The sequence below is a fragment of the Heterodontus francisci genome, chromosome 9, assembly GCF_036365525.1.
Source record: "Heterodontus francisci isolate sHetFra1 chromosome 9, sHetFra1.hap1, whole genome shotgun sequence".
Taxonomy (NCBI): domain Eukaryota; kingdom Metazoa; phylum Chordata; class Chondrichthyes; order Heterodontiformes; family Heterodontidae; genus Heterodontus; species Heterodontus francisci.
This window is the reverse complement of record NC_090379.1, coordinates 55,150,533-55,171,790: the sequence shown is the minus strand read 5'-3', so window position 1 is coordinate 55,171,790 and position 21,258 is coordinate 55,150,533. Positions and strand designations below refer to the sequence as shown.

Genomic DNA, 21,258 nt, shown 5'->3' with positions numbered 1-21,258 from the left:
CTTTCACAATGAATCATAGGGCTGAATTCTATCGCCCTGGGTTGATGGGATTGGAGGTGGGAGTGCCGCTAAAATGACAGGGGAATCGTACCCCAATGTGTTTCTGACACCTACCAATTTTTCTGGAGGCGAGTGTGCAACATCAAGGGTCTCACATATAGTGGTAGCATGCTGAACCTTTTACTCCAGAGTGGAGTAGCTTTGGAGAATGAGGATTTCCTCATCACCGGCTGACATGTTCTCTGCAGTTCCACTTTTCATTTCTCTCTCTCCCTCCCTCACTTTGTGGTTCTCTCCTGCTAAAGCCTGACTTGAGTATAAAATTAAAACCCAACCCGGGCCCGACCCGATCACAGCCAACCCAAGCCCGAGTCCTTTAATTTTTTTTTCACGCCCGACCCGACACATAGTCGGGTTCGGGTCGGGTAGCCAGGCTTTATCTCTTGCTCTCTTTGTTGGTGTTTCTCCCTCCCAGATTGTTTTTCTGTTCCCAGTTTGTGTGTTGCCCTCTCCCTGTGTTATTTTCCCTCAATCCCCGAGTTTGTGTGTCTCACACTCTCTCCCTCCGCCAATTGCTCTCTCAGGACGCAAGGAGTTTTCAGGTGATTTGGTTGGCCCTGATGCCATCATCCTCAGAGCCAGCAATGAAGTGGTGTTTCCGAAAAGCGTCGAGAGTATCGAGGCTCAGACAACAGAATTTGGTTGAAGACACCCCAGCCCTGATACTGCGCATTTACGAACGCAGATGCAAGGATCGCTTCTTTTGAGACGTCAGCTGTCCATTCGGTAGACTCCCACTGAAAGTTGCAGGGTTGAGAACTCACAGCTTAGACTCCCTTCAAATAATGTGAGCGCAGCATCTCTCCCGATTGTTCCCGCCGAGGATTTCTGAGTGGAATATGGCAGAAGTGTCCTTAAACCAGTACAGGACTCTCATTTACATATATACATATATTTATTGAGCACCCCCTTGACAACAAAAACGCGATGTTGTGCACACTTCTGGTGGGCATTGGGTGCAAGAGATCACCATGCAAAATCCGGTTGCCTGGCGCCCATTGTACCGGCGCTAAGCAGGGGGTCGTGAGTTAAAAGTCCACCTCCCCCACCATGATTTTTGTATTGGAGCTCAATTTTACACACGAGAATTTATTTAACTTGCATGTGCATTTATTCATGTTTGTAATGATACATTTATGTATTCAGCAAATCTGGATTGCTAAATCTAACAGCTAATTCAATTCTAAATCATAAAGCATTCTCTCATACTACAAAGTTCATTTACACATGCAATAAACATGCATTTTGTTATTTTTAAAGTAGTGACAACGAAACCTTGAAGCAAACCTGCGGGCGAGTGCACCGCTCAGTGTCTGAAGCATTCTCAAAAGCTGGGAAATACATATCTCGTGTAAAGACAGGTGACATGTTTACATCAAGATATTTCTTCTCAACTAATATTGTAGCATGATATAACTGAACACATTCTGGTTTCTGACTGGGTTTCACATTACATATCACATAACTCAGCTATACATCTGTCATAAAATCATTGCTGCCACTCACAATATGCTGCTCAGATTTCAGTTTTAAAACTATTGGTTTAATAGGCACCCAAATCCCTCCGTGGTTTAAATTCACCTAATCTATAGCATTGTGGCTCCATCCTTGGTCTTGTGTCCAGTTTGGCTATCTCAGCTGGAGTGATAGTGGTGTCTCTCCACTGTACCCAGGCTCAGAATGAAGAATAAACTATTTTGTTCACAATACAGTGCGCTCTGTGGGAAAATGTTAATATTGGTTGCTGACAGGTTCCTCTTCCACTGCAATCCCCCCAGAACCAATGATTAGGGCACATGAAGAATGGTCACTTTGGCAAATTATTGGCATCCAATTTTATCCCACCATGACTCAAAGCCTTCAGAAAGGAAAGATAAAGGCTGGGAAATTGGAAACAGAAAACAAATGTGTAAGCATAATGCACACAATGCATAATATAGACAAATGTTCCACAGAAGTATGGAACATTTTGAGTTAAGATATAATGGGATCTTTAAACCACGTTCAAAGAAGTTCATTGTTATTGATTCACGGAATATCATGATCACAGATTAGTCTAAAAGAACAATTTAAACATTAATCTACATTAAGTTCATTCAGTAATAAGGTCATTGGTACAAACATTTTGAACATTGAGAAAATTTAAGATATTCAGATATTTGACTACCACCACCAAAAATTGAAATTCTTGTGGCAGGATAATATCTCTAAGAAGCTGATTTTTATTGTCTTTGCACCCTGATTTGGGGCCATACTGGAGCAGTAGAGGCTTGGAATTTTTTGCAGAAACCTGCTTTGCTGGATTGCCACTGTTATTGGTCCATTTGAATATTCTAGATATGTATGTAAAATTCTTATTAGAAGGAGGCAAGAGCTTCAACTTTATATGCAGTATGAATCATTATGTAAATGAGATTAGACCAGAAAATTGAGTACAATTTGGACTTGAGATTCAAGCCGACTTAAAACGTGAAGACAAATTCAGCCACTAAGTGGTTTATTCTGGACAGAAATTGTACATCTTCATGCATATGATGGCAACAATCATATGTACAAGCACATACACATATCAGAAAGCATAACATAGCTTGTAAGTTCCAAGAAATATGCAACAAAGATATAGATTAATCTGAATCTTAGGTTTCTCTGCTCCAGTTCTAAATGGAAAAGTACCATTCAAGACATTACATTTTTTTTTAGGTTATCCTGAATTCCTTTAACCATTTTAAAAACAATGTCCATTATTATCATTCGTCCTTTGCTGAAAATCAAGCAATAATTGTTTAATTCCACTTTTTAACCCTTGGTAGAACTTTCCATCAATGGAGAAATAAAGGATAGGCAGACATTAAAATATTTAATCAAAGTCAGGCATTACTTCTCAACAGCACAAATAGATTACAAGTGCAGCGTTGGGGAAGAATCTTTGTAACACATAGAAACTAATTTCCGAAATACAGATGTCCTGAAAATTATGAAAACCCATGGGTCAACAATTGAATTCACCGATGCAAGCTTTAGAGCAATCAAATCTTCGCCATCGTCGTTGTCAGGAGAAAATGCACCAATGTATGCCCGGATCTACGAATATTAAAAAGGGCATTATTTTTGATAATTTTCAGACATTCACTATATTATGAATCAAAATTAAATATGCTTGAAAACAGGAAAAATCTTAGATCCTGCTGTCTTTCAGATCTTGTGAAATAAAGAAAAGCTGGATTCTGAAACACTCTTATGAAAATAACTGAGCAAAAATGCAACTCATGGATACAAATGGAGAAAGGTCACAGATTCCAAACATGTTTTCAGTGATTTAGCGTTCAGTGATAGCAGGATTGAGTGTTTTACTTTTTAACCAGCCTAGCCTTGGTGAGCTTAAATGAAATAGCTCTCCATTCTCCAAATGTTACAAGGGTGATTAGGCACATTGACTTTCTAGAACAATTGTAGAATTTGTCACCTTTCTTCCTGCATGGTGTCTGTTTTTGTCTTACTTTTTCTCCCTCAATTGTGCAAAGGAGTCAGACAAATGCTATTAAAAACAAGACCTTGGTTCGATCACATTTAAAATACTGTGTCCAGTTTTAGTCCAGTCATATGGTGGGTGATATAGAGGCTTTGGAAAAAGTTCAGAGGAGGGCTTACTCAGAAGGGCTTAAAAAGCTGGGTCTATTCACTTTAGATATGCATAGACATTGGAGGGAATTTGATAGAGGTATATAAAATAAAGGATTAAATTATTGTCATGCAGGCCCCCACCTGCCAAGAATGAGACACATTAGTTTCACCACATGAACATTGATTTTTAAACTGTTACTGGAGTAAAGAAAGAACGTTTTTAAAAAAAACACCAGACCCTTGACTGGAAAGACACTTGCATAGTAATGGACAGTACTTAGAAAGGACAAAGGGGCCATTCCCTGCTCCAGTTTAATCCACAATGGACTTTTGATTACTCGATGTTGAAGGTGGAGAGGCTAGCAATCCAGGTTAACTGCTAAAATAGCCGAATACACAAACAGACATGGTCAGACCAGTTTAGTCACATGACTAACTGGCTGTTGGAGTTTTTTTGAATTTGAACTTGCCACAGAGAATTTGAACTCAGAAAGCTCTTTGCTCCTGGACTGAGAACATCTCGCTCCTGTCTGCTCCCATCTCTTTCTCACAGAGCTGAAGACTCATTGAAGTCACATGAACCCCAGGAGAGAAAAGTCTCCTACCGTGAACAAGGTTTAAGAAGAATACTGGACCCCAATGAAAAGCAAGAATTACCTACAAGTGAGAACTACGTACAAAGGGACTACAGTAAGCTTGAAGCACAGTAACAAGAAATTCTTCTGATATTGCCTCAAACCTCTCCACTTTATTTTTCTTCTGCTCTTTTCTGTCTCTATTTGCATGTGCGCATCCTGTATGCATGCTAGTGTGGGGCGCGGCATGTATCCGTAGGCGTTAACCAAACTAGAGTTTAAGTTTAAGTTTTAATACATTTCGCTTTTCTTCTTTAAACCTAAGAAAGCCTGTTTATGCTCATTTCGTTGCCTTATAATTGGAAAGTGGTGAACAAGGATTCACCAAGGAGGAGCTCAAAACATGGTGTGTTTAAAAATTAAATCCTGTTACAATAAGACCAGGTGAAGGCTGAGAAAGACTCCTAGACACCTTTCTCACCTGGTCATAACATTATGTTCCTATTGATAAATTATTTCCATTTAATGGATTGGGGAAGACCAGGGATCATGAGTGTATTATACAAGGGGAGGGCTAGGTTAGGTGTTAGGCGGTATGTGTTTTCCAGAGGATAGCAGATACACAACTTTGGAACAAGTTACCAGCTTGTGTGGTGAGCACTGACTCTTCAAAGCTTCAAAAGTGAACCATTCACTATACCAGATCATACTTGAGGAAAATATCTTTCTGGGTCAAAGAGGCCAACCTCCTTTCCCTCATTTCCTGGTTCATTAGCTTCAGTGTTGCATCATCAAAGTTGGCAGGTTAGGATGCAACATTTTGTTTTAATTTTGCAGCACAAACCCATCCCTCCTGTTCCAGGTGATAATGCAGCTATTTAATTGAGCAATCTACTGTTCAACAATGGAGGCCTCCATTCACTAGCCAGCTGTGCTGTTGAAAGCTCACTTGAAATACCAATGCTACTCAAATAATAAATATTGGGAGTAAAACTGCCATGCATGTCTACTTCTAAAAGCAATGTGCAATACAATATTAATCCTTGATTTGTACAAGAATGGGAATTTTCAGACCAAAAGTGACAAATACAGGAGTCGGTTCAGATCCACTTTAAACACATGCAAAACATGAGGCTTCGGGGACACCAATAAATTCATCAGGTCCTGGGAAATATATCCTATTATATTCGATTGGAATCCCAGAAATAATATTTTATATCCTCTGACACAACAGCAAAATCCTATTTGCCAACATCAGAAGGACAGTTCCAAGGTGGTTCCTGACATTCTTCTCCATCATGGCTATTTCCTGCCCTCACTTACTGAAGCTTTTAAGAATACAGCATGAATACCAAGCAGACCAGCTGCTCTATCAGTGGCTAGACATGATAGCATGCTCAAGAAAGAAAGACTTTCATTTAGCGCCATCCAGATGTCTCAAAGCACGTCACAGCCTTTTTTGGAGTGTAGTCACTTATAATGAAGGAAACGTGGCAGCGAGCTTACACACCGCACAGTCCAACAAACAGCAATGAAATCATGGCTAGATAATCGTTTTTTGTGATGGTTGAAGAATAGATTTTGGCCTGGACACAAGTGAAACTTCCCTGCTCTTCGAAATAGTACCATAGTATCTTTTACATCCATCTGAGAGGGCAGACAGGGCCTCAGGTTAACATCTCATCTAAATGATGGCACCTCAGACAGTGCAGCTCTCCCTCGGCACTGCCTCAAGACTCAGGAATGGGGCTTGAACCCACAACCTTCTGACACAGAGGTGCAAGTGCTAACACTGGACTGATTCAGTAGAGGTTGTGCAGCACACTCCACTAGTTGTTCAACTTTTGTGCAGCAGGGTCCTTACTATGACCCATTAGATGAAAGACTAGTCATTATAAGCTCCAGAACCCAAGGATGTCCTCATCTATTAGCGAGCATCAGACTTGCTGGTCAGTTTCAATTACTGCTTTAAATATCATCTTTTGTTTAAGAGTTCTCCCCTTAGTTATTACCTTTGTAGAACTTTACTAAATGGATAGGTGGCTAGTAGGCTATAGTTTCAGTTTGTTTATAGCTTCGGGTGCTGATGCAAGTAAACTACTGGCCACATCATCTGTCAAGTCTGCCCTTTTGGAAGTTACAGAGATCTGGTCCCGATTTTCATGGTCACTAATGTTCACCTGATAAGGCTGTTCTGGAAACATTTTTGGTTCCTGGTTCAGTACTGGTACATTATTGAATACTTTGTCACTTAGCTGTTTTACCTGGCTAGGTGAACAACCTAGAGAATTTCTGGAGACTTGGAGTCTAAGCACATTTTTTTCTAAGCAAAAGCGACCCGTTTTGCAGTTTTTATTTAATACTTTAAAATATTTATATATATAGAAAGGTTTCCAAACTGTGGGTAGACTTACAGCAAAATCTACATTCTCATGCCATTGAAATTGGTTGCGGTTGCTACTGAAACTGACCTTGAATTCTAGGGGCCTCAAGGGTATGATTTCTGCATCTATATGCTCAGTGCAGAGCCTCTCCTGCTGGATTTTTCATATCAAAAAATCACAGAGATGCAAATCTAAACATTAATGAACTGGAAATCGAGGGCTGCAACTTCGTGATTTCCAGATTTACACTTCCACAAATTTCCAACGGAGTGAAACTCCATGCCAAGGGCACAGAAGAAGGAGGAGAATCCACTTTAAATCCTTGAATATTTTTTCATAACACACACTTTCTGTCTTACAAAGATTGCAGGTCTTAGGTCAAAACGATATTAATGAAGATTGATGTAAAGGATTAACATACAATCATAAAATCATGCAACACATATATTTAGCCCATTGTGCCTGTGCCAGCTCTTTGAGCTATCCACTTCATCCCACTCCCCTTCTCTTTCCCCATAGCCCTGCAACCTTTTCAAATATATATCAAATTCCCTTTTGAAAGTTATTATTGGAACTTTTAAAAAATTGTTTCTTGGGGTGTGAGCGTCGCTGGCAAGGCCAACATTGTTGCCCATCCCTAATTGCCCTTGAGAAGATGGTGGTGAGTTGCCATCTTGAACCGCTGCAGTCCATGTGATGTAGGTACATGCACAGTGCTGTTGGGAAGGGAGTTCCAGGATTTTGGCCAGCAATAATGAAGGAACAGTGATTTACTTGGAAGTAAGGATGTGGCTTGGAGGGGAACTTACAGGTGTTGGTCACTGTCCTTGACCTTCTAGGTGGTAGAGGTCATGGGTTTGGAAGGTACTGTTGAAGAAGCTTTGGAGAGTTGCTTCAGTGCATCTTGTAGATGGTACACATTGCTGCCACTCTGCATCAGTGGTGGAGGGAGTGACTGTTGAAGGTGTTAAATGGGGTACCAATCAAGTGGGCTGCTTTGTCCTGGATGGCATCCAGCTTCTTGACTGTTGTTGGAGCTGCAAACATCTAGGCAAGTGGATAGAATTCCATTAAACTTCTGACTTGTGCCTTGCAGATGGTGGACAGGCTTTGGGGAGTTAGGAGGTGAGTTACTTGATGCAGAATTCCCAGCCGCTGACCTGGTAATCCCTAGGATATTGATGATGGTAATGCCGTTGAACATCAAGGGGAGATGGTTAAATTCTCTCTTGTTGAAGATGGTCATTGCCTAGCACATGTTTAACATGAATGTTACTTGTCATTTATTAGCTCAAGCCTGAATGTTATCCAGGTCTTGCTGCAAATAGGCACAGACTGCATCTGTATCTGAGTAGTCACGAATGATACTGAAAACTGTGCAATCATCAGCAAACATCTCCACTTCTGACCTTATGATGGAGGGAAGGTCATTGGTGAAGCAGCTGAAGTTGGTTGAGCCTAGGACACTAGCCTGAGGAACTCCTATAGTGAAGCCATGGGCCTGAGATGATTGGCCTTCAACAACCACAATCAACTTCCTTTGTTCTAGGTATGACACCAGCCACTGGAGAGTTTTTCCCTTGATTCCCATTGACAGCAATTTTGCTAGGGCTCCTTGATGCCACACTTGGGCAAATGCTGCCTTGATGTCAAGGGCTTCACCTCACCTCACCTCTGAAATTCTGCTCTTTTATCCACAGAGTCATAGAGCAATTAAGGCACAGAAGTAGCCCATTTGGCCCATCAAATCCATGCCGGCTCTCTGTAGAGCAATCAGTCCCATTCTACCGCTCGATCCCCATAGCCCTGCAAGTTTACTTCCTTCAAGTGCCCATCAAGTTTCCTTTTGAAATCATTTATCACCTACGTTTCCACAAACCTCATAGGTAGCGAGTTCCAGGTCATTACCACTCATTGTGAAAAGAAGTTCTTCCTCACAACCATCGCCTTAAATCTGTGTCCCCTAGTCTTTGTACCATCAGCTTTTGGAAGCAGCTTTTCTTTGTCTACCTTATCTAAAACAGTCATAATCTTGTACACCTCTATTAAATCTTCCTTCAATCTCCTTTACTCCAAGGAGAACAACCCCAGATTCTCCAACCTCACCTTGTAGCTAAAATCCCTCATCTCTAGAACTATTCTGGTGAATCTCCACTGCACCCTCTCAAGGACCCTCACATCTTTCCTCAAGTGTGGTGACTTGAACTGGTCCAATACTCTAGTTGTAGCCTAACCAGAGCTTTTTAAAGGTGCAGCTTCCCTGCTTTTGTACTTAATACCTCTATTTATGAAGCACAAGATCCCATATGCTTTGCTAACTACTCTCTCAATATGTCCTACCAGCTTCAAAGATCTATGCACATGAGCTTTCAGGTCCCTCTGTCCCTGTACATACTTTAGAACCATGCCAGTTACTCTATATTGCCTCTCCCTATCCCTTCTGCCAAAATGCATCATCTCACACTTATCTGTATTAAATTCCATCTGCCACTTGTCTGTCCATTTTCATTCTTATCCAGAGATTCCCAATAAAACCAGTGCAGATATGAATATTGTTGAGGGCTTAATATCAGCATCAGCTGTGTTGGTACCTACATACAAACATACATGCGAATTGGGAGCAGGAGTAGGCCACTCGGCCCCTCGAGCCTGCTCCGCCATTCAATAAGATCATGGCTGATCTGATTGTAACATCAACTCCACAGTCCCGCCTACCCCCAATAATCTTTCACCTCCCTGCTTATAAAGCATCTATCTATCTCTGCCTTAAAAATATTCAAGGACTCTGCTCCCACTGCATTTTGAGAAAGAGCGTTCCAAAGACTCACGACCCTCTGAGAGAAAAAGTTTCTCCTCATCTCTGGTAACCCCTTATTTTTAAACAGTGACCCCTAGTTCTAGATTCTCCCACAAGGGGAAACATCCTTTTCACATCCACCCTGTCAAGACCCCTCAGGATTTTATATCTTTCAATCAAATCGCCTTTTACTCTTCTAAGCTCCAATGGATACAAGCCTAGTCTGTCCAACCTTTCCTCATATGACAACTCGCCCATTCCAGGTATTAGTCTGGTAAATCTTTTCTGAACTGTTTCCAATGCATTTACATCTTTCCTTAAATAAGGAGACCAATACTGTACAAGTGATCCAAGCGTGGTCTCACCAATGCTCTGTATAACTGAAGCATAATCTCACTACTTTTCTACTTTAGTATTCAATTTCCGTCGCAATAAACGTTAACGTTCTATTAGCTTTCCTAATTACGTGCTGCACCTGCATACTAACCTTTTGCAATTCATGCACTAGGACACCCAGATCCCTCTGCATCTCAGAGCTCTGCAATCTCTCACCATTTAGATAATATTCTTTTTTATTCTTCCTGCCAAAATGGACAATTTCACATTTTCCCACATTGTACTCCATTTGCCAGATCTTTGCCCACTCACTTAACCTATCTAGATCCCTTTGTTGCATCCTTATGTCCTCTTCACAACTTACTTTCCTACCTGTCTTTGTGTTAAAAGCCAATTTAACAACCACGCCTTCGGTCCCTTCATCCAAGTCATTTATATAAACTGTAAAAAGTTGAGGCCCCAGCACAGATCCCTGTGGCACATCACTCATTACATCTTGCCAACCAGACAATGACCCATTTATGCCTACTCTCTGTCTCCTGTTAGCTAGCCAAATCTTCATTCCATGCCAAAATGTTACCCCCTACACCATGAGCTTTTATTTTCTGCAGTAACCTTTGATGTGGCACCTTATCAAATGCCTTCCTGAAAATGATTGAATAGGCTGCTGACGTTCATCGTTTAGACTCAGACAGGAAGAATACCTTCTGAGCCAAGTTGTAGAAGGGTTCTTAGATGTACAAGTAACCCTACTGTGGCATGGGCCTTCAGAAGAGGAGGGGAGAAAAACCCATGACGATTGTGGGTTCAAGTCTCACTCCAGGGACTTTTAAGCAAAAAATCAAGGCTAACACTTCAATACAAAATTGAGGGAATGCTGCACTGCCAGAGGTGCCACCTCCCAGAGGAGACGACAAACCGAGGCTACACCTGCCCCCCTAGGCAATTGCAAAAGACCTGCCTCATAGAAGAGCAGGGCAGCTACCCACATCACACCCCCCCCCCCTCCACCGCCCCCCCTGCCAGTGTCCTGGCCAGCACCCATCCCCCAAACAATATCAATAAAACAGACTATCTGGTCATTATCACACTTCTGTTTGTGGGATTTTGCTGTGTTTCTGCAATATATTCAGTCCATGTTTGGACTAAGGCTGGAATGAGAACTGGAACTAAGTGACCCTGGCAGAATCCAACTGAACATCAGTGAGCAGGTTATTGCTGTGTAAGAGCGGCTTGATATGACATCCTCCATCACTTTGCTGTTGATTGAGAGTAAACCGATGGAATGGTAATTGGCCAGATTGGATTTGTCCTGCTTTTTGTATGCAATTTTCCACATTGTCAGGTAGATGCCAGTGTTGTAGCTGTACTGGAACAGCTTGGCTAGGGGCGTGGCTAGTTCTGCAGCACAAGTCTTCAGTACTACTGCCAGGATGTTGTCAGGGCCCATAGCCTTTGCAGTATCCAGTGGCTTCAGTCATTTCTTGATATCACATGGAGTGAATCGAATTGGCTGGAGACTGGCATCTGTGATGCTGGGGCCCTCAGGAGGAGGCCGCGATGGATCATCCATTCGGCACTTCTCACTGAAGAAGGTTGTAACTGTTTCAGCCTTGTCTTTTGCAGCCAGGCAGTGCATTCCAGATCATAACAATGTCCTGCATAAAAAAATTAACATTTCCCCTGGTTCTTTTGCTAATTATCCTAAATCTATGTCCTCAGGTTACCAACCCTCCTGCCAGTGAAACCAGTGTTTTCTTATTTACTCTTATCAAAAGACCTCATAATTTTGAACACCTTTGTTAAATCTCCCTTTAACTTTCTCTACTCTAAGAAGATCAATTCCAGCTTCTCTAATCTATCCACATAACTGAAATCACTGTGTGGTCTCAGTCAGCAAGGCTCGCCAGTGCAAGTGCAAAGTTAGAACGTTACCCCTACAGTGTACACTTAAAATGAAAATTGGGCACATCTCCTGACTTGTGATATTTCTCTGTTGCTCTCTGTCTTGCTTTTTCTGGATTCAGTCATACAAAGGAGCTCAATCCTTTTCAATTCTGACAAAAAATCTTTACCGGAAACTTTAGCCTAACTTTTCTCGCACGCCAGGAGCTGAAACCATAAAATTACTTTGTGTGTGTGAAATGTGCAGTCATGTGCTTATATAAAAATAGCTCTGCCTCAATCACACTGGCATCTCAATCTTAGAATTCCATGCTAGATTGGCTGCAGAAACATTTGTTATCATTTAATCTATACCGGAAAAACCAGTTGCGAGTTGAATGCATTCCACTTACTGTTTACTACTTTTAGGTTAGTTTGCTATGGCACACTATTAACTTATTTGCACTCAGCCACAGAAGCAGAACCAAAGGCTGCAAAATCTGGCTCCATAGCCACTGGTTTCAGTGCTATTGGAGCTGTGACATGATAAAATGGGGGAGGGTCTGCTCCTGATGCAGGCAGTCAATAGTGGGGGCACCTGTGCGTGCGCTGGAAGTCTGCAGATTGGGAAGATTGTGATGTTAATCCGAGTCTAACGCTGAATTGGCACACAACCTGCCATTTTGGACCTTGCAGGTTTTGTTAACGGCCTCTCAAATATGCACAGCTGAACATGCATTCAACTGACAAGAGAACCCCCACTAGCGCTATTTAAAAGGATCACTGGGCAACTTTCAGTTGAAGTGCTTTTGACTTTCTTTTGCTGCTGCAGAGCTGATGGAGGCATTGACAGAAGTTCTTTTTGTCAGAAGTGGGTGGTGCTGGATCTTTGGAAGGAATGGTGTGGATTTGAAAGGCCTCTGAGCAGAAAATGTGTTCTAAGTCACGAGGGCTATAGTTGTTGTTTCTCTTGGACTGCAGCATGACATGGAGATGGAGCAAAGATGGCAGAGAGGAGAAGCTGTTCGCAGAGTGAGGAGGAGGAAGGCTCTCAACAGGAGACATTAAGCACCTAGGGTCCTCAAAGAGCACTTCTCCTACCTCCACCTCAGCCAGCAGTAGTGTGTGAGTCAGTTACATTTCACCAAAGAGGTGGACACAGAGCTGCAGTTGCAGAGCAGGGCAAGGACAGTGCTGCCAGTGGTTGTCAAGGGCACCATGGGCCTGAATTTCTATCATAGCAGATCCTTCCAGGCTGGAGCTGGCACCAACGTTTCTCAGTATGCCATGCATCATTGCATCAGGGAGATCATCAAAGTCTTCTCTGCAAAGAAAGGTGGCAATCATGAGGACATCGCAGTCATGAGGGCTTGCCACCAGATTTTCGGCAACCACCTCAAGAGCAGGAGGAAGAAGGGGTGCGAGGAGGGAGGAGACATCCAGGACAACATCACTCCAGAGAGGCTGTCAATGAGCATCTGATTGTACTCTGGTTCTCCTGAAAAATCCCCAGACCCCCGTTGCTCCAAACCAACTTTACCGAGCAGCACTTCTAATAATACATACAACACTCAACCAGTCACTTTTGTTCGTTCCCTTAATGCCTGTTTTGCAGGTGCCTTTGTCTGTCCAAGTGCTCCTATGCAGTGCTGCCCCAGGGGTTGTTATGGAATGGTTGGTTTGTTGTGACCCTTATTTCAGGATTTTGGCCAAGAGGATGCTGTAATAATCAGCATGCAAGGGATGGAATGATGGGGAAGTGTGGAGTAGCGGTCCTGCAATGGAAACAGAGACATTGGCCATCACTTCCACGCTGGAAAGAATAGGCTCCAAGCTCTGTCCAAAGGTTTGTGCCAAGTTTGATAAGCTCTGCTTAGACTGACGGATGCGTTCACACAAAGAAAGGACTAAGTTTATTAACAGGTCATTGCCAGTGTCATGTCGAGCATTGCCTTAGTCTTGCTCTGCTGATGCTGCATGCATATCAGTTTCTGTACTTCTACCTAGCGAAGACACATTTTCGTTAAAGTAAGTAACAGTCTGTGTGTCATTTCACACCATGCACACTTAGACATGTGCTAATGTGAATGAATTTTCCAGATACACAGATGATTTTAATGCATTTCTCCATTATTTTAAATTAAGTTTAACATGGCGAGTGAAGAAATACTACAACTAAGTTAGAGGCACCAAACTCCCAATGAAGAAAAGTGGGAGAGTTCTGGGAGAGCAGAATGTAGGTGAAATGGCATAGCTATTGTGCTTTTACTTGGCAAAACCTTTGGCTGTTGGAACTAACCAGCATTAGCAATGTCCACAGTGCTGCATTGTGCAGAATATAATGTGACAAGTCTGTTTCCTCCTAGTTCCAAAGGTATGGATTCTTTTTCTAAAATTATTTAAACTTTTCTTTGGTTGGCAGACAGGGCGGCTGCTGAAGAATCCTGTGCAGGACAGACCCTGCTCATCAATAACTAATTTTGTAATGAGGCCCCTCATTAAAATGTTCAAAGAATCTAATGTCTGTGTTAGGTGTCCACCTACATAATGGACTCCACAAATTTAGCAGTGGGAGAAACACCTGCGCAAATTGGCCACAAGCTACTCCATTGCTAAATTGGTATGTGTTGTGCCTGTTTCACACCTGGAAAACGGTTTTAAATTTTATATAAAATGTCAAAGTGTGTTTCAAGAATTTAACATTAAAGTTTAGATAATATTAAACCACTGAAGCTGTATTCTCTGTGTCATATTACTTATTCGTTTAGTACACAAACTACTATATGATTAACAGGAATACAAAATAATATATGAAGAATGCGTGGGTCTTCATTGTAACTTAAACTGGAATATATATACACACAATTAATACAGGACCACACCTACACATACCTTACTCTAATCGGTCTACACCCACAGCTCTCTGGTCATGTGTGATGTGATATCACTTCCTTCGGTGACTCCCCACTTACAGTCTCTTAAAGTGATCCCTCAACATCCATCTTTTTTCCAAAGATAAAAAAAAATCCCATTAATCAGAAAACATATGTATAGTATACAATGATGTTGTGGTTCAGACTAATTGTACAGGAATAAAACAAAACGTAAGTTACAAAAAAGCAAGTTTAACACTCTCTAAACATAGAAGATGTTTGCTTATTCAACCCGATCTTGCTATTGTAAACCTCTTCTCAGAGCTGTGCTCATCTTTACAACTCCTCTGAGACTCTGATAACTCGGAAATTTGGTTAACACGCACTTCCTCTGTGCTCGCAGTCTCTGCACGTTCATCTTCAGACTTTGTCTTTGAACATGGCAGCGATACCACCTGGTTGTCACATGTAGTGTTGCCCTACAGTTCTGAGTGACTTCGATTCCATCTGAGAATTGCACCATTGGGTGTCTGGACCTCGTACGATCTGGGTTGGTCGCATATCCTAGCAACCTTTGCAGGATACCAAGTTCTCAATGCATGATTGAGGACTCTGACCTTCTGTCCTTTTCGCAATTGAGTTAATTCTGGTCCGTCATACTAAGGCTTCATCTTCCCTTGTTTGGAAAGCAGTACATCTCTTACTGTTGAAAACTTAGAAAGATGATGATTGGGCAGGGTAGTTCTTACTTGCCTTCCAAACATCAACTCTGCAGGTGACAGTAAGCCCATGTCCAATGGAATAGCTCAGAGGTGTACATTGCAACCTTGAAATCTTGTCCCATCTGCCTACACTTCAAAATTAATGATTTGATGGTGTGTACCATGAATTCAACAATACTTTTGGACTTTGTCATGTGACATCGTCGCCACATTATCCAGACTCCCCACCTGGCACACATGTCTTGGAATGGTCTTCCAGCATATTGCAGCCTGTTGTCGGAGATAATTTCTTCTGACATGCTAAATAAGCTGAACAGAGCACTGGTGGTATCAGCAACCACTGCACTTGAGATATCTCATAGCCGCCTGATGATTGAAAATTTGGTGAAGTAATCCGTAACAAGGACGAAATCATCAACTTGAATGTGAAATAAATCTATGCCAATTTTCGCTCATGGGTATGAAGAAATTTCATGTGGAATCAAGGATTCCTTCTATTAATTTCGTTAATAACTTTGACATGCCTCACAGGATTTCACTACCGTCTCAACATCACTGTTGATTCCTGGCCAGTAGACTGTTTCTCTGGCAAGATATCTGGTATGTTCTATCCCTAAATGCCCTTGATGTAATTTGGTTAAAATAGAACATAGAGCTTCGGGTATCAGGACTGATTTCCTTTAAAAATTACCCCTTGGGATATACTGAGCTCATCTCGATATGGCCAGAAACAGCATTGATGTTTGGTTACTTCCTGTATGGTGTCAGGCCATCCTTCCACAATCACCTTACACAGCAACATAAGGAAGAGTCATGTGCTGTCTCATCTCTTAATTACTCACATTTGTGGGGTCCAAAAGTCATGAGATTGATCTTCAAGATATCCTCAATCTCAGTATCCACACGGTAGACATAAAGCCTGGCTCGGGTATAAAATTAAAACCAGACCTGGACCCGACCTGACCACAGTCAACCTGAATCTGACCCGGGCTCGAGTGCTTCAGTATTTTTTTATGCCTAACCCGACCCGAAAATATCAAACATGTTATTAATACAGAAAAATAAAATCGCGTCAAAACGTAGATTAAAAAGAAAACAATACAGAACAAAACACGACCACAGCCAACCCGATCCCAACCCAACCTGAGCCCAAATGATGGACACCGAATATAGATCCGACTGGACCCGAACCCGTCACATGTAGTCGGGTTAGGGTCGGGTAGCCAGGCTTTAGGTGGACATGCAAATCTAGCGAGATATCTGCATCTTTATTCGGGTTAGGCAACTTGCTCAGGGTGTCCGATGTGACCATTTTGCTAAAATAAAAGCAAAATACTGCGGATGCTGGAAATCTGAAACAAAAACAAGAAATGCTGGAATCACTCAGCAGGTCTGGCAGCATCTGTGGAAAGAGAAGCAGAGTTAACGTTTCGGGTCAGTGACCCTTCTTCGGAACTGACAAATATTAGAAAAGTCAGATTATAAGCAAGTGAGGTGGGGGTGGAGCAAGAGATAACAAAGGAGAAGGTGCAGATTGGACCAGGCCACATAGCTGACCAAAAGGTCACGGAGCAAAGGCAAACAATATGTTAATGGTGTGTTGAAAGACAAAGCATTAGTACAGATTAGGTGTAAATACACTGAATATTGAACAGCAGCAAGTGCAAACCTGAAAAAAACCTGAAAAAAACAGTGGGTAAGCAAACTGAACAAACTAAGATGAAATGAAATAAATGCAAAAAAAGATTGTAAAAAATGTAAAAAAGAATGTTAAAAAAAGGAAGAAAAAATAACTAAAAATTAAAGTAAAATGGAGGGCTGTCATGCTCTGAAATTATTGAACTCAATGTTCAGTCCGGCAGGCTGTAGTGTGCCTAATCTACCGATAATCTACCAATTAGGCACACTAAAGCCAGCCGGACTGAACATTGAGTTCAATAATTTCAGAGCATGACAGCCCCCCATTTTACTTTCATTTTTAGTTATTTTTTCTTCCTTTTTTTTACATTCTTTTTTATATTTTTTACTATCTTTTTTTGCATTTATTTCATTTCATCTTAGTTTGTTCAGTTTGCTTACCCACTGTTTTTTTCAGGTTTTTTTTCAGGTTTGCACTTGCTGCTGTTCAATATTCAGTGTATTTACACCTAATCTGTACTAATGCTTTGTCTTTCAACACACCATTAACATATTGTTTGCCTTTGCTCCATGACCTTTTGGTCAGCTATGTGGCCTGGTCCAATCTGCACCTTCTCCTTTGTTATCTCTTGCCCCACCCCCACCTCACTTGCTTATAATCTGTGACTTTTCTAATATTTGTCAGTTCCGAAGAAGGGTCACTGACCCGAAACGTTAACTCTGCTTCTCTTTCCACAGATGCTGCCAGACCTGCTGAGTGATTCCAGCATTTCCTGTTTTTGTTTGTGACCATTTTGCTGTCTGGTTTATATCAGACATCACAATCATACACCTGAACCTTCACCAAAAGTCTCTGCAACTGTGCAGGAGCACTTGTAAGTGGTTTGCACCATATGATCTCAAGTGGCTTGTGGTCACTCTCCATGGTAAAACATTTTCTGAACAAATAGGTGTGAAACCTAGCGATACCAAAAACCAGAGCAAAGGTCTCGCATTCGATGTTATATTAGTTGGCTTGAGTTTGTGACAGCTTTTGGACGTGAAGGTGCTTGGCTTCCCTTCCTGCATGATGCAGACACCTAATCCCTTCTGGAACGCATCGACTTAGAGTGTAGTCTCTTTGGTCGGGTCGTAATATTGTGGTATGCTGTCTTGACTTGACAGAGCTAACTTTAAAGACTCAAACACCTGCCAGAAATAAGGTTCTATCTTTCCGCAGCAGTTCTCTAAATGCTGCTGCTTATTCACGAATTTGGGGATGTATGGGACCAAAAAGTTAAACAGCCCTGGACATCATTATAGGTTTCCCGGTCCTGGGGAGTTGCCAAGGCTCTGACATTTTCGATTTTATCTGGGTCTGGGTGTACTCCTGTGGTGGAATATATTGACCCAAAGACGTTGATATGCCCAGTGTTGACCTGGCACTTTTTGCTATTAAACACAAGGCCCTCACGACGAGCAGCCAGCATGGGCAAATGCAAGTTTTGGTCATGCTCTGCCTTGGTCCACCCGATCACCACAATATGGTCAACTAGACAGATACAGCCCGGGATGTTTTTCATTATCCTGTCAATGTATTGTTGGAAAATGTCTTGGCTGACACACAGACCAAACGGTAATTGTTTGAAACAGTATCTCCCGAATGACATGACCTTCTAAATGTTGTGAGTGGCTGGGACTTTTTGGCTAAGTGGACAGACCAATAGCCATGCTTCATGTTGAGCTTTAAAAAATACTTAGCACCGGCAAACTTAGGATTCAGCTCTTCAAGGATTGGGATTTGTGCAGGCATCTCTTGAGGGCTAAATTCAGTCATCGCCAGTCTAAGCAAATCCTGACATTGCCATCTTTCTGCAGCACGTAGCTGCACCAATTGGTATGCTGGCCCACTCAGCAGATGACTCCATTGCACTCCATCTCATCCAGCTTCACTTTTCAACTTTAAATGTTTTAAATTCTGCAACGTGATCCAGTCTTCAAACGCACACCATTGCCACCATGTAATATTTAGTGTTCTTCAGTGCATGAACTATATAAGATTCACAGGAATACAAATAATATACAAAGGATATGTGGGTCTTTATTGTAACTTAAACTGGAACATATATACATGCAACTAATACAGGAGCACACCTACACATGCCTTACTCCATCGGTCTACACCCACAGCTCTCTGATCATGTGTGATGTGACATCACTTCCTTTGTTGACTCCCCACTTACAGTCACAACGTGATTCTACAATACTCTGAATTTTAAACATCAGCTGAATTCTTTGACATTTTGTTGCTTTGTAACAGACTCCAAGCTAGGTGTTATTCTGTGCATCTATCATGTAGTAAGAGGACATTGCCAACTAATAATTTGAGCTATATTTTCCTCTTTGAAAAGGAAAGAAAACCCAGTTTTTAAAAAATATTTTCAACCCATTTACAAAATAGCAGAATATGGGGTTTTGAAATGTGCACTTCTGATTCTGCAATTTCATTAGTAGAAATGACGAACCCAGAGCCAGCCACCAGGCATTTGTTACATTACTTTGAAAGACTTCTCCAGTACCTAACAAATCACTTAACACAATCGACCTTTCCCACTTGGCTGGGCCAACTTCTACCAGCTTATAGTCTGCACATCTTCTTCATGTTGAGGGCATCAGAGACCAAGGTGGTAGGAATTCCAATGGGTGGAAATATCTCCTTTTTGGCATCATCTGTAAAGGGGGCAAATGAGTAAACCCGACTTGCAGGCAAACAGGGTGAAGACTTTGCATAACCAGGTCCTATCACTGCCCTGATAGCATCCCCAATTTTCACAGATCACCCAGAAAATTTGGGGCCAGTGCGCAGAAACATATTCTTATGTTTGTTCTTTGAAATTAGATCTTCATAAAGGCACTTACTTTTCATGATGATGCACAAACATATCATATGTTGATAAATCTTTATTAAACCTCTTGGGATGATTTTGAAATCCCTGCTCTCAGTACAGCACCCATAAGGAACACAGTTGACGAAATCTTGATTTGTCAACATTTGCTCTATCAAGCTATCAGGACGTGATGCCACTCCCAGCAGACTGCTTGATTGTGGGATCACTCTGGTACGTCTTTGCAAAAAAAAATAAACTGAATTAATGTTCTGAAGTGCGCAAAACATTAAGGGCATGAAATTCATTTGTAAAGCATCGCTTCTAGCACTGCTACACAGGCCTACCTGAAGATTTATGGTGCAGGACGCACTGCTGGCCACTTCCCATGCAGCCCGCATGACGCAAGGCAACTGGAATGACACACGCAGGTGCGTCTCTTATGTGTGCCCAAAGTTGCTGAACTTGCACAGTCCTGATGTTACTGGTATCAAAGGGCTGATGCAATGGCAGGATACCAAAATTGGCCAATGAATGTGCAGGCAACATCTTCCTTACTCACTCCTGAAAAAAGATGTGTTAGGAACCAAAATGGGCCCTTTTCTGGGACAATGTAAAGGGCCACTCAACAAGTTGCTACTGAAGTGCTTGTGCTCAACAAAGTTTGTGGATTCACTGTGATGAGTTGTTGGAAAGAGTTAGAGGTTTTTCTGATCACAGAAAGGCTGAAAGTACATTGCCATGTATTTGCAGTGTCACTTGTTCTGCAACTTGAGCAGGACATGCAGAGGAGGAGCCAAAGAAGGGAAACTTTCTGGAGGGAGTGAAAGAGGGCTCTCCTTAAAAGGCTCTGTGCGAGGGGGTCTTTCAGGAGCACCAGTCCTAAGTGGGATGAGGCACGAGCATTGCCTCAGGAAGCTTTGCTTCACTGAGGCGAAAGTGATGGAGTTGTGCCACCTCCTTCACAGCAACCTGGAGCCTCAAACTAGGTGAGGATGGCCCTCCCAGTACCTGTGAAAATCGCCATCGCCTTTTCTGCACAACAGGATCCTTCCAAGAGAGAGCTGACAACATTACAATATGTCGCAATTCGCCATCCACATCTAGGAGATAACAGAGGTGCTCAGCAGGAGGAGAGAGGACTTCATCCTCTTCTCCCTGAGGAGGGACCACCAGCATGAAAGGGCCAAAATGACAGGTTTCCTGATGGTGGGGGCAACCAACGACTACATGTCTCTGCGGGTCCCTCATGTCAACAGGAAACGATACCGCATCTGCAAGGGCTTTCACTCTGTCAATCTACAGTTGGTGTGTGACCACACCAAGAAATTCATCTCGGTGAATGCCCACTATTGTGGCAGCACCCATAATGCTTTTATCCTGCAACAGTCACCAATTACCACTGTCTTCAGGCTTCCAGCATAGACAACAGAATGGCTGCTCAGCAACAAGGTCTACCCCCTCCACACATGGGTCATGACCGTCTTCCGGCATCCTAGCATGC

General features: G+C 42.2%; 1 protein-coding gene across 3 annotated transcripts in view; it reads right to left on the bottom strand.

The window, feature by feature from the left end:
* Positions 1-2,091: 2,091 nt before the first annotated feature.
* The window catches only part of LOC137373773 (prostaglandin E2 receptor EP2 subtype-like), a 38,454-nt gene continuing 19,287 nt past the window's right edge, over positions 2,092-21,258 (bottom strand). For 2 of the 3 annotated variants that reach the window (XR_010975692.1, XR_010975691.1), the window contains 2 exons: positions 14,550-14,659; positions 3,074-3,141 (listed from right to left, as the gene is read on the bottom strand). Coding sequence is in view for 1 of the 3 variants with exons in the window: in XM_068039112.1 (XP_067895213.1) it covers positions 2,959-3,141 (183 nt within the window). In the remaining 2 variants the exon portion in view is untranslated. Of the gene's footprint in view, positions 3,142-14,549; positions 14,660-21,258 lie in introns of all 3 variants that reach the window. The other variant, XM_068039112.1, reaches the window with a different exon arrangement.